This window comes from Pipistrellus kuhlii, unplaced genomic scaffold, assembly GCF_014108245.1.
Source record: "Pipistrellus kuhlii isolate mPipKuh1 unplaced genomic scaffold, mPipKuh1.p scaffold_m20_p_12, whole genome shotgun sequence".
NCBI lineage: Eukaryota > Metazoa > Chordata > Mammalia > Chiroptera > Vespertilionidae > Pipistrellus > Pipistrellus kuhlii.
Genome location: NW_023425427.1, coordinates 508,087 through 520,768, shown reverse-complemented (window position 1 = coordinate 520,768; position 12,682 = coordinate 508,087). Strand labels below are relative to the sequence as shown.

Sequence of the window (12,682 nt, the reverse complement as noted above, 5' to 3'; positions counted from 1 at the left end):
CAAACATATTGTGTTTAGGTGAGTTACTCAAAGGAATTCCCTTGTCCCCTGGCACCTCTATCTGAGGTACCCCCCCCCCCATTTTCCTTAGGAGACTTAACAACAGCATAACTTTCTTAAAGACTCTCTGACCTCTCTGAGCCTAAGTTGTACCAAGGGCTTAATATCATCAAGCCGCCCTCTAAACCTGTGCCGCTCAATGGAACTTGATACAATGGTGGGAATGCTCTTTATCTGAAGTGTCTGATAGTGTAGACACGAGCCATGTCACTATTAAGCATTTGAAATGTCGGGGGGGGGGGGGGGAAGGGGTGTACAACTGAGGATGGAGTTTTTCATTGTTTTTAATTTTAATTATGATTTTAATAACCACTTGTAGCTAGTGGCTGCCATATTGGACAGTACAGTTCTCAATCAGTTTTCTACTTCTTCTTAAGCCTTCTCTCTCATGAGGAAATTTTTAGTATAGATTTTCCCCCCTCCAGATTATGTTTTGAATAGTTAATGTGAAAGGAGACACCTCAAGAGTTTCACAAAAACAATTCACAGCAGTTCACTTGGCTCTAAAAATTTATTTAGATAAAGATCGAAAACAAGTCTGGTCCACACATGTATTTTTCTGCATTCAGCATATATGCTGAGACGCCGTACAAAGCAAGGCAGCTTGCATGGCTCAGGACACAGTCATGCTGTCCTGGATATGTGACCTCAACAATCTATCTATTGAGCTTGAGTCTCTTCCTGCTGCCTTTATTTGCAAACATTGACTCGCAAAATCCTTTAATCTCACCATAAAAGATAGGCATGTAGGTAGGTAAATGGATAGAGGTAGAGGTAGAGATAGATTTAGAGATGGGGGATAGAGAAAGAAAAAAAAACAAACAAACAAACAAAAAAAAACATCTTCCAGGGTAGAGAGAGAAGACTTTACTTCATTGAAGAAGTCTTACCCTTGCTTAAAAAAATTAAAAAATTAAAAAAAATCCGCATATGCCAAAGAAGTTTCAAGAGTTGGGAGAAAGAACATCCTGGGAAAAATGTTAAGTTAAGCCCGTATTTTTTACTGCAAAGCTTCCTTTTTTATTGAGCTCTTGCATCTGCCAAGTGCTATACCATTCCCATTACTCACGTTATCTCACACTTTTCACAACAGTCCTATGAGGACACTCGCATCACACTTTACTGATGACAGGACTCTGGCTTACGGTGCTAGTTAATACCTTACTCATGGAGGAGGAGGTGGTTGAACATTGACTCAAACCCAAGACAGCATGTCTACAAAGCCTGAACTCTTCACCACTATACCAACACCTTGGAGTTGCTATACTCTCAAAGAAGACTTTTCGACTGGCTATTTCCAACTAGAAAAATGTTTCTCCTGTTGTGCTGAAATGTGACTTTTAGTAAGCAACCCTCCTCTGCACCATCAGCACATATACACATCAGCACTTGTTCTGTCCTTTGGGGCCACAAGGGACAAGCCAGCTCCTGCTCCTACAGGATTCAGGCATGGTAACCCTGTTCCTCTCAATCTTAGTTTTTCCAGCTATAGGATGGACACACAGCTCCACAAGATGTTTTCCAGACTCTCCATTGCCTGGTCACTTCATATAAAGATAAGACTCTGCTTGTGCTTTTAAAGAGTCTCTATGAGATAAGTTCTTCATTCTCAAATTTTAAAAGCCCTACTGTCAGAATGTGATCCTTCATGTCTAACCTAAATATCACAAGCTGCAATCCAGTTTTCCCTTGGTCTATCCTCAAAGGGGACATTAACCAGTTAGTTGTCTGCATGTAACATTCTTAAAGGCTATTATTTTCTATCTTTTTGCCTCTCTGGTGTAAATATGTCCAGTTCTAGTACATTATTATAAGATAATAATAATGTACTATAATAATAATGTACCCCTCACCTTTTAGTGATTTCTGCAGCTCCTCTTTGATCTAGATTCAAGCTGCTGCTGGGTTTACCACTAGATTCAATGAGGAGGTCAAGCTTCAGCAAAAGGGGGCTATGGGAATGGACTTGTGCTAGGTCTTGTTCCTAGAAGTGCAAGGGAACTGGAGCTATATTTTAATGTGTGCCTACTACGGGCCTGACACCATGCTGAGCTAATCTATAACTCCCTCAGGAAGAAGTTTTACCCCCATTTAAAAATGAGATCATAATTTAGAGAGGATAAATAGCTTGTCCCAAGTCTTAGAGCTAGTGAGTGGCATTTGAACCCAGGGGTGTTGAAGTCCAAAGCTTAGACAGTTTCTACCACATTGATAATATAATTGGTCTTTCCCAAAGTACAAAAGTATCCACTTGCCCTTAGTCAGCCATCAGCCAATGGGAAATACTCAGCCCTCAAAAATTCCATTTCCTTCCTCTGAACAATGCAGCATTTGGCTCTGCCAGCGCACGTATCCCACACACACAGTGAAAAATCCTCATTCAACCCTTAGTCTGGTCATTATTACCCTAGACTCATTGCCTTGGAGTCCCAACCAGCAACTCTAATGGCTTTTTAGATGGAAATTTAAGTCATTTAGCAGCACACACAAAAGTGTTGGATAAAAGTCCAAGAGCATTTCAAACTGGCCCATGGCCCTTTCTCATAAAAAAAATAAAATAAAAAAAAAATAAAAAGTGGGGGAGGGGGAACTAAGAATTGATGGGAGAAGGGTGGGAAGAAAGGAAGGCCGAGAGATTTGAAGCAACTGCCAGAGAGTAGACAGTCAATAAATATTTGTCCAATAAATAAATGGGCCGTACTGGTTTGAGAGAAGAGAAATTGCCAAGTTCTCTTCTTCATAATTTTTATTCAGTGGGCTTGCCTACATCACAGATGTACCAGTTCTTACTTAGGAAACTGATTTGAATGAAAAAGCACACTTAGAAGGTTTTATTTCTTTTTCTTGTCTTTGTTTTATTTTGTTATGTTTTTGTCCTAACCAGTGTGTAGAAGCCCTAATTAGATGTTTCATGATAATTGGTGAAATATCAAATATGAATATAATCAGGATGTGGTATGGATAGGAAGTTCTTGATTCTGTGCATAGCTGGTGCCTTCTTAAGTCCCCAGAGCCTTGCTCAGTGCTATAGAAATGCTTCATGGTTCCTTTCCCCGCCACAATCCCTCTCCAGGTTTTGCAGAGATGTTCTGTCAGCAGAGAAGAGATGATTACCAGGGATTGTGTTCATGCACTTTTGTCATTGGAATAAGATCTTCCTGAAAAACACATTGGAAAACCTGTTATAGAAGAGACAATCCAAATATCACATCTAATCAACATAACTAACTTAGGATATGCAAGACTAAGAATGGCATGGGTATAGGAAAATGTCAATTTGTGGAAAAACAAATAGCTCTCAATTATTGTCCTGAATTACACTCAGGTGTATCTCTTAGTGGGAAAAGGCCTATAAATGACATCATGCCATATACAGATTATTCTCATATGTATCCAAGGCATATGTTAATCAACAGTATAACCACCTAAAGTTTCACTTGTCTTCTGTCTTTACTCAGTCATTTCTCATTGCCTTTGACACTCCCCTTCCCTCTGCCACGATTGCCCATGCAGGTAAAGAGCCGATTGCCCATGCAGGTAAACAGCCGTAATGCAGATGAATAAGACAACTTAGCAGGGGAAGAACTGCCTCACAATAGCCTGTCACCTCCAACCTCTGTTTGTATCTGGTCCTCTTTACTCCTTTAGAGACCACTGTATATGAACACTACAGTGAATATTGAATGAATACCAGGAGAGCTTCAAATATAGGAAACACAAAGTAAACATTCACTACAATTGCAGTCAGTGGATTCAATGAGAAGAACATACCAATAAGCTTGTTTTTCTTTATTTACTTATAGAAGAGAATTTTTTCAAGAAGACCAGGAACAACTGATTTATTCAACTCTGTGCATCCAAGACCCCAACTCTACCTGATAGTAAGATTCCCTAGAATCTTAAAACCCCAGAAACATCCCACCAAACCCACCTCCACCATGGGGGCCGTGACTCAGCTGCTGGTGGGCATATGCCTAGCTTTGCTCGCCCTCCCTGCTGAAGGTGGGGTCCTCAAGAGAGTCATTCGGCATAAACGACAGACTGGGGTGAACGTCACTCTGCCAGAGGAAAACCAGCCCGTGGTGTTCAACCACATCTACAACATCAAGCTCCCTGTCGGGTCCCAGTGCTCCGTGGATCTGGAATCAGCCAGTGGGGAGAAGGATCTGGCCCCGCCCTCCGAGCCCAGCGAAAGCTTCCAGGAGCGCACTGTGGACGGGGGGAGCCAGATCGTCTTCACACACCGCATCAACGTCCCCCGCCAGGCCTGTGGCTGTGCCCCTGCTCCCGACATCAAGGAGCTCCTGGGCCGCCTGGAGGAGCTGGAGGACCTGGTGTCATCCCTGCGGGAGCAGTGCAGCGTGGGAGCGGGCTGCTGCCTCCAGCCCGCCGAAGGTAAGCGGGGAGAAGTGATGAGCGTGGCAAGATATTGCAGTTGTTTCCAAAGTGGGCTCCCGGGGAAACGAGCCTTGCAAGGGATTCATTGCAAAGAGATTTGATGGTCAAATAAATGTGGAGAGTGTAACCATCTCTATTCTGCTGTCGGTGACAAATGTTCCCCAGAGGAATCTAGTAATTTCACTTTGATCACTTGTTTCCAAAATTTATTTGACCATGAAATGTACACATTCTTTACCTCAAAACCTATGAACACATGAAACTCCTGACCCAAAGATCAGACCCTGAAAGATATTGAGAAAGCCTTATTACCCAATTGTACAAATGGGGAAACTGAGGCCCAGAAGTAGGATGGGATTTCTCAAGGTCCTGCAATAAGTGACCAAGTTAGGACTTAAACCACAATCTTGCAGCCCTGGCTCGTGTGGCCCAGTTGGTTGGGTGTCATCCATGCCCTAAAAGGTTACCAGTTTGATTCCCAGTCAGAGAACATGCCCAGGTTGCATCTACAAATTCAGAGAGTTCAAGCTAAGAATTCCTACCCAGAGTAATTAGATATGAGTTCCAGCTGATTTCACATAGTAAGCAACTAGTTTTTAAGCCAGATGGGGGCCCGAGGGTGCAGCTGTGCTCTGGCAGAATCCGAATCTGGGTTTCAAGGGTAGAAACCGGAAAACTGGGCTGCTGTGCTCAGCTGAGAGCCTCTTATCTCTTTGCAGGCCGCCTGGACACTAGGCCTTTCTGCAGCGGCCGGGGCAACTTCAGCACCGAGGGGTGCGGCTGTGTTTGCGAGCCCGGCTGGAAAGGCCCCAACTGCTCTGAGCCTGAATGTCCAGGCAACTGTCACCTGCGAGGCCAGTGCCTCGATGGGCAGTGCATCTGCGACCAGGGCTTCACCGGGGAGGACTGCAGCCAGCTGGCCTGCCCTGGCGACTGCAACGACCAGGGCAAGTGTGTGAATGGGGTCTGTGTCTGCTTCGAAGGCTACACCGGGGCCGACTGCAGCCAGGAGCTGTGCCCGGTGCCCTGCAGCGAGCACGGCAGGTGCGTGGACGGCCGGTGCGTGTGCCAGGATGGCTTTGCGGGTGAGGACTGCAACGAGCCCCTGTGCCTCAACAACTGCTACAACCGCGGGCGCTGCGTGGAGAACGAGTGCGTGTGCGACGAGGGCTTCACGGGCGAGGACTGCAGCGAGCTCATCTGCCCCAACGACTGCTTCGACCGGGGCCGCTGTGTCAACGGCACCTGCTACTGCGAAGAAGGCTTCACGGGGGAGGACTGTGGGCAGCTCACCTGCCCCAACTCCTGCCACGGCCAGGGCCGGTGCGAGGAGGGCCAGTGCGTGTGCGACGAGGGCTTTGCAGGCGTGGACTGCAGTGAGAAGAGGTGTCCCACCGACTGCCACAACCACGGCCGCTGCGTCGCCGGGCAGTGTGAGTGCGACGACGGCTTCACGGGCGCTGACTGCGGGGAGCTCAGATGCCCCAACGGCTGCAGCGGCCACGGCCACTGCGTCAACGGGCAGTGTCTGTGTGACGACGGCTACACCGGGGAGGACTGCCGCCAGCTGCGCTGCCCCAACGACTGCCACAGCCGGGGCCGCTGCATCAAGGGGAAGTGTGTGTGCGAGCAGGGCTTCCAGGGCTACGACTGCAGTGAGATGAGCTGCCCCAATGACTGCCACCAGCACGGCCGCTGCGTGAACGGCATGTGTGTCTGTGACGACGGCTACACGGGCGAGGACTGCCGGGACCTGCGGTGCCCCAAGGACTGCAGCCACCGGGGCCGCTGCGTGGAGGGGCGGTGCGTGTGTGAGGACGGCTTCACGGGCCGAGACTGCGCAGAGCTGTCCTGTCCTGGGGACTGCCATGGCCAGGGTCGCTGTGTGAACGGGCAGTGCGTGTGCCACGAAGGCTTCATGGGCAAAGACTGCAAGGAGCGGAGGTGTCCCAGCGACTGTAACGGGCGCGGCCGGTGCGTGGATGGCCAGTGCGTCTGCCACGAGGGCTTCACGGGCCTGGACTGTGGGCAGCGCTCCTGCCCCAATGACTGCAATCACTGGGGGCAGTGCGTCGCAGGCCGCTGCATCTGCAATGAGGGCTACACTGGGGAGGACTGCTCAGAGGGTGAGTACCAGACTCCCACCAGGGAGATGCGGCTGGGACTCACTCAACACACACTAACTCATTAAACACACACACTAGCTCTTTGAAGGGCCTGAGTATTCACCTGCTGAGAAGCTACCTATTTAATGTCTCAGAGGCCCAGAGAGGTTATGAAATTGTCCCCAGGATACACAGCTAATAGATCACAAAGCTGATATCTGAGTCTGCCCACCTCATCTACACTGAGGTTAACACCCATGCCCAGTAGAGGAAATGATAAGCACCAACTTTCTTTCTTACTTTCCACTAATATCAAATCAGTAATAAACTCAATTTCTCTATTTGGAGGGAGGTAAAAAATAAGTTACATTGACTGAGCAGAAAACTTCATGCACATTCAACTAAAGACAAAATGATGATCACTAGTCAGGCCCGTCTCTTATATAATCTTCTCTGCATTGTCTTTGATCCCAAGGATTGTGAGATCCTTAAAGGAGCATTATCCCTACAGGTAACACAAGGCATGGTGTACAGTTGTGTTCGGTAAACACTGGCTGAGTGAAAACACCACAAAGACCAATAATGCTCATGTTTAGTGAGGGTCTGCTTTCTACTTCTCTCATCCATCCATATTACAATAGTCACCATGGAAAATTTCTACCTTGATTAAGACTATTGGTAGATAGATAAGAATATGTAAATGGCTGTGGGTTTAATGTGGTCAGAACAGCTGGCTGGTAGGGACATGTGAGTCCCAAATTGGATGAGATGAGCTAAGCTGGGCAAGTCCCTCTACCTCACTCACATCTAGAAAGTGAAAGTTAGACCAGATGAGCTCAGAATACCTTCTGAGGGCCAATGATGTGTGACTTCAAGTGCAGAGCAGGGAGCTAAGCTCAGGCTGCCCCTTCCCATGCAGATGGCCTGGCTCTGAACAAGGGTCCAAGGAATGGAGATGTGGAGGAGCTGGGTCACAAAGAACCTTCAAGGCTACCCTGCAGACCTGACACCGCAGCCTGAAGGCAGTGACGCCACCGGAGATTTTAAAGATGGGTGGCAGCCAGGCTCCCCATGAGTTCTGCATGTTAGAAAATGGAAGCTGGGCCCTTACTGCCAGTGTAAGCAAGATTCTACAGTGCCCATTACTGACCCCAGCTGTCCTTCCTCTTTCCTACCAGTGTCCCCTCCCAAAGACCTCGTTGTGACAGAAGTGACAGAGGAGACTGTGAACCTGGCCTGGGAGAACGAGATGCGGGTCACCGAGTACCTCATCATGTACACGCCCACCCACGAGGACGGCCTGGAGATCCAGTTCCGGGTCCCCGGGGACCAGACGTCCACCACCATCCAGGAGCTGGAGCCCGGCGTGGAGTACTTCATCCGCGTGTTCGCCATCCTGGAGAACAAGAGGAGCATTCCCGTCAGCGCAAGGGTGGCCACTTGTGAGTGAGCAGACTGCCCTCGGCAGCCTCAACTGCCCTCCCCTTGCCCAGAGCATACCTTGTCACCTTGCCTTTGCCCCGTAGCTCCATAGCTGTCCTTACAGTCACACCAATTAAGACCCTGGAATCCAATGTAGCCCCTAAATATTTTCTTTAAAAAATTCCTCATTGCCCAGGCCAGTGTGGCCCAGTAGGTTGGGCATCATCACATGCATTAAAAGGTTGCCAGTTTTGATTCCTGGTCAGAACACATGCCAGGGTTTCAAGCTCAATCTCTGGTAGGAGGCAGCCTATCAATGTTTTGCTCATATTGATGTTGTTCTCTCTCTCTCTCTCACCCTCTCCATTCCTCTCTCTCTAAATTTCAATAAATTCTTAAAAAACAACAACAAAAAAAGAAACTCCTCATATACTAACTCACAATAACCTTCTAAGATAGGAGCTATTGTTAACCCATTTTACAGATGAGAAAACTAAGACTCCTAACGGTTGAGCATCTCATCCCAAATCACACAATTAATAAGTGGTGGAGATGGGATTTGAACCCTGGCAGTCCAGTTGCAGATTTATCCTCTTAGCCACTCTATTCCAAACTATATTCCTGTGAGTTTCACAGGAATATAGTTTGGAATAGAGTGGCTAAGAGGATAATAGAGTGGTTAACACTAGAAGTTCAAGTTACTCCTTTAAGAATCCAACATCAGTATTATTTTCTTCCTATCTGAAAAGTAAGTTAGGCTAGAATGTGGTAATTTTATTTTATTTTATTTTTTTGCTTAGTCATAATAACATTGACTGCCATATTAAACTTGTGCTACATGCCAGGAACCATGCAAACTGTCTACATGCAATATACCACTCAGTCCCAAAACATTCCCAAGGGGCATGCTCTTCTTCCAAGTGAAGAAACTGAGGCCTGGGGCATTTTGTACAATTTTCCCATGTACACAACGTATAACTGCAGAGCTGAAATTCTAACCAAGTCTGTCTGATTCCAAAGCCTGTGAACATATTAGGTTTAAGCACATGGAATTGCCCAGATTTAACCATATGGAGGGTCCTGACATTAATTTTCATGCTGCTGCGCCATAGACAGCATTGCAGAAGAACCTTTAAGTAGAGCCCAGCTCAGATGCTCAGCCCCTGACTGAGGCAGGCGCCCGCCCCTGGGTTCAGTAGAACGGGGCTTTGTGGCCTCCACCATCCGTGTCGCCATCCTTACCTCCTCTCCATGCTCTTCCTGACAGATTTGCCGGCACCTGAAGGCCTCAAATTCAAGTCCATCAAGGAGACATCTGTGGAAGTGGAGTGGGATCCTCTGGACATCGCTTTCGAAACATGGGAGATCATCTTCCGGAATATGGTAGGGGGAGCTCAAAGCAGTGGGCGTGCAAGGGTCTAGGAGATGGTCAGAGGCCTCTGCAGACCTTCATATCATCTCTAGTTCTTTGGCTTCTGGTGGGGGACAGGGCTCCGATTGGCTCTTGTATGTACCCATACACATTATTTTTAAGTGATTTTACTAAGTCAGTAACCATGGAATTTGGGACTGAGGGCCTAGAAGTTCAGTCATCTCTAAGTTTCAGATATTTCTCATTGAAGATCTCTAGTCAGAGGCAAAGGGAAGAAATGATCTGTTTCAAAATGCCTCTGAGCCTAAAGTACATGTGAGGTAGGGAAATGGTTTCCTGAGTTCAAGCCCAGGTTCTGCCACTAGCCATGTGACTATGGGGCAAGGGTGCTGCTGCTTATTTTTTAAAGGAGTGAGTAAGCCTGTGGATCCAGAATCGCTTTGGTTCTCACATTTTGCCCTTGACTTAAGTGTCAAAGAGGTGAGTAGAGAAGTTTGAGAGAAACACACCTGAGAAATGTCTGTATCATTTCTGCATCCTCAGTATCTACCAAACAGATTCAATGTCTAATAAGCACTTAGGGAATAGAGGAGAGAATAAAAGAGGAATGGATGAAAGTGAAATGAATAATCACATAAATGAAGAGTCTGGCACCTTCTCTAGGCCTTATCAAGGGGCTTCTATCTTTCAGAATAAAGAAGATGAGGAAGAGATCACCAAAAGCCTGAGGAGGCCGGAGACCACATATCGGCAAACTGGCCTAGCCCCTGGACAGGAATATGAGATATCTCTGCACATTGTGAAGAACAATACTCGGGGCCCAGGCCTGAAGAGGGTGACAACCACCCGTGAGTATCAATTTGATATCACCAACACAATGACAAAGCTGACTGTAACTCATTTCATTTCTGGTCAATAGCTTGCCTTCTTATAAAACACCCGAAACAATTAGCTTTTGCTACGTAAAAAACAAGCCCAAAACTCAGTGGCTTAAAACAATAATTCTGCACATTGGTGATTTAGGATTGGGCCCAACTGGGCCATTTTTCTGTTCTTGACTGGGCTAACTTATGCTTCTTTGTGGGCTGGGGGCTGGTTGATCTAGACTGACCTCAGCCTTGATGCCTTTCTGCACCACTGGCCTCTCAGCCTCCTAGATACTATCCTGGCCCTGCTCTGATAGTAGGTGACATTAAATTGGCATTAATATTACTTCTGCCTGAGCAAATCTCAAGGCCAGTCCAGATATAAGGGATGGGGAAACAGATCTATTTCTTGGGGAGCTTCAATGTGACATTCCAACATGGCATGGATGCCAGGTAATTGAGACCACTGCCACATGATCTACCACATCATCTCATTTAACATTAGCACCAGGCCTGTGAAAGAGGTAGGGCAAATATTAATGTTATTATTTTTTAAGAGTAGAAACTGAGGCTTAGAGAAAACACGCCGCTGCTGGAGTGTCGGGCCTGTCAGCCTGGCTGGGGGTTGAGGGAGCCCAGTGGTGAGGCTAGAACCGCTGCTGTTGTAGTGCTGGGCCTGTCAGCCCCTCCATGAGGCTGGATGCTGTGTCCAGGGGGCACACGCAAATTGTCCCCTCAGGAGTTAGATCACTTGCTCTGATGTGTGCTGACCACCAGGGGGCAGCACGGAATGAAGGAAGACCCCAGCCACCAGCTGGCAGCTAGCAGCTATGGGAGGCAGGCCCTGATCAACGGCCAAGCCTAGGGACCCTACCCATGCACGAATTTCCTGCCCCGGGTCTCTAGTGATAATAATAACAGAATCACCACCTGTGATGTAGCTGCCAGGTTGTAGGCTCCCTGCCAGATGCTCTGCACACATTGCCTCCTTTACTTCTTTTAAAAATATATTTGTATTTATTTCAGAGAGGAAGAAAGAGGAAGAGAGACATCAATAATGAAAGAGAATCATTGATTGGCTGTCACCTGCATGCCCCACACTGGGAATTGAGCCTGCAACCCAGGCATGTGCCCTGACCTGGGCATGTGAATTGAGCCAGTGATCGCCTGGTTCATAGGTTGACACAACCACTGAGCCATGCTGGCCAGACTGTCTCCTTTCAAAAAACATCAACAAACCCTACAAAGTAATATCAGCCATACTTATAGCTTGTCGAATAGGACATTGAAGATCAGAAACATAAAATAAGGTCCAGGGGTCAATATTACACCGATATATGCATAAGTAGATGGGATGGCTGCTTCTCTCTGCTCAGCCCCAGCACTATCCACTCTCTGAAACAGCTGTTGCTCTGTCCTCTGCCCATCACAGGCTTGGACGCTCCCAGCCAGATCGAGGTGAAAGACGTCACGGACACCACTGCGCTGGTCACCTGGTTCAAGCCTCTGGCTGAGATCGACGGCATCGAGCTCTCCTATGGGATCAAAGATGCGCCGGGCGACCGCACCACCATCGACCTCACGCACGATGAGAACCAGTACTCCATCGGGAACCTGAAGCCAGACACTGAGTATGAGGTGTCCCTCATCTCCCGCCGGGGCGACATGTCCAGCAACCCTGCCAAAGAGACCTTCACAACAGGTAACGGGCCTTCTCCACAATTGGCACCAGCAAGGGAAGAATTCTGAGACTTCCATCCACCCTTCCCTGGGGTACCTTCCAGGCTCCTTTGACAGCAGGAAAACAAAAAGGGAATTTCTATTCCTTTAAATTTTATTTTAAAATATTGTGCTATTTAATTTTCAAAGAAAAAAAAATCCCAAATAACCTTCCAAAATAAAAAGTATATATTGGCACACATAGAAGGAACTAGTCTGACACACGTCCTAGTAAAAAAATGTTTAAATAAAATTTTATTAAATATAGTATATAGAAAACATGACAAAGATGCCTCCTAACGTCTTAGCCTATGACTTTTTTTTTAAAGTATCAGAGTGTCAGTCATTTAATATTTTTTTCGGAGCTCAGTAAGCACTATATGAGTTATTGGAAATATAATGATGAGCCCGGCTGGCATGGCTTAGTGGTTGAGTGTTGACTTATGAACCAGGTCGTCTCAGTTCAATTCTCGGGCAGGGCACATATCTGGGTTGTGGGCTTAACCCCCAGTAGTGGTCATGCAGATGGCAGCTGATCAGTGATTCTCTCTCATTATTGATGTTTCCAGCTCTGTCTCCCTCTCCCTTCCTTTCTGAGATCAATAAAAATATATATTTTTAAAAAGAAATACAGGGGTGAGCACAATAGGTCAGTTCTTACACTTATAGAGCTTATTTGTAAGTTTCTGTATAGTTTTTAGTTTTTGTTTTTTTTTAAGCACAAAATCTGAGGAAAATGT

General features: G+C 46.8%; 1 protein-coding gene across 12 annotated transcripts in view; it reads left to right on the top strand.

Moving 5' to 3' along the window:
- The window catches only part of TNC (tenascin C), an 81,351-nt gene that overhangs the window by 21,304 nt on the left and 47,365 nt on the right, over nucleotides 1-12,682 (top strand). For all 12 annotated transcript variants that reach the window (XM_036432798.2, XM_036432794.2, XM_036432802.2 and 9 more), the window contains exons 2-7: nucleotides 3,864-4,455; nucleotides 5,178-6,584; nucleotides 7,742-8,005; nucleotides 9,253-9,368; nucleotides 10,049-10,205; nucleotides 11,656-11,925. In XM_036432798.2, the coding sequence (XP_036288691.1) occupies nucleotides 3,999-4,455; nucleotides 5,178-6,584; nucleotides 7,742-8,005; nucleotides 9,253-9,368; nucleotides 10,049-10,205; nucleotides 11,656-11,925 (2,671 nt within the window). In that variant the 5' untranslated portion in view covers nucleotides 3,864-3,998. The remainder of the gene's footprint in view (nucleotides 1-3,863; nucleotides 4,456-5,177; nucleotides 6,585-7,741; nucleotides 8,006-9,252; nucleotides 9,369-10,048; nucleotides 10,206-11,655; nucleotides 11,926-12,682) is intronic.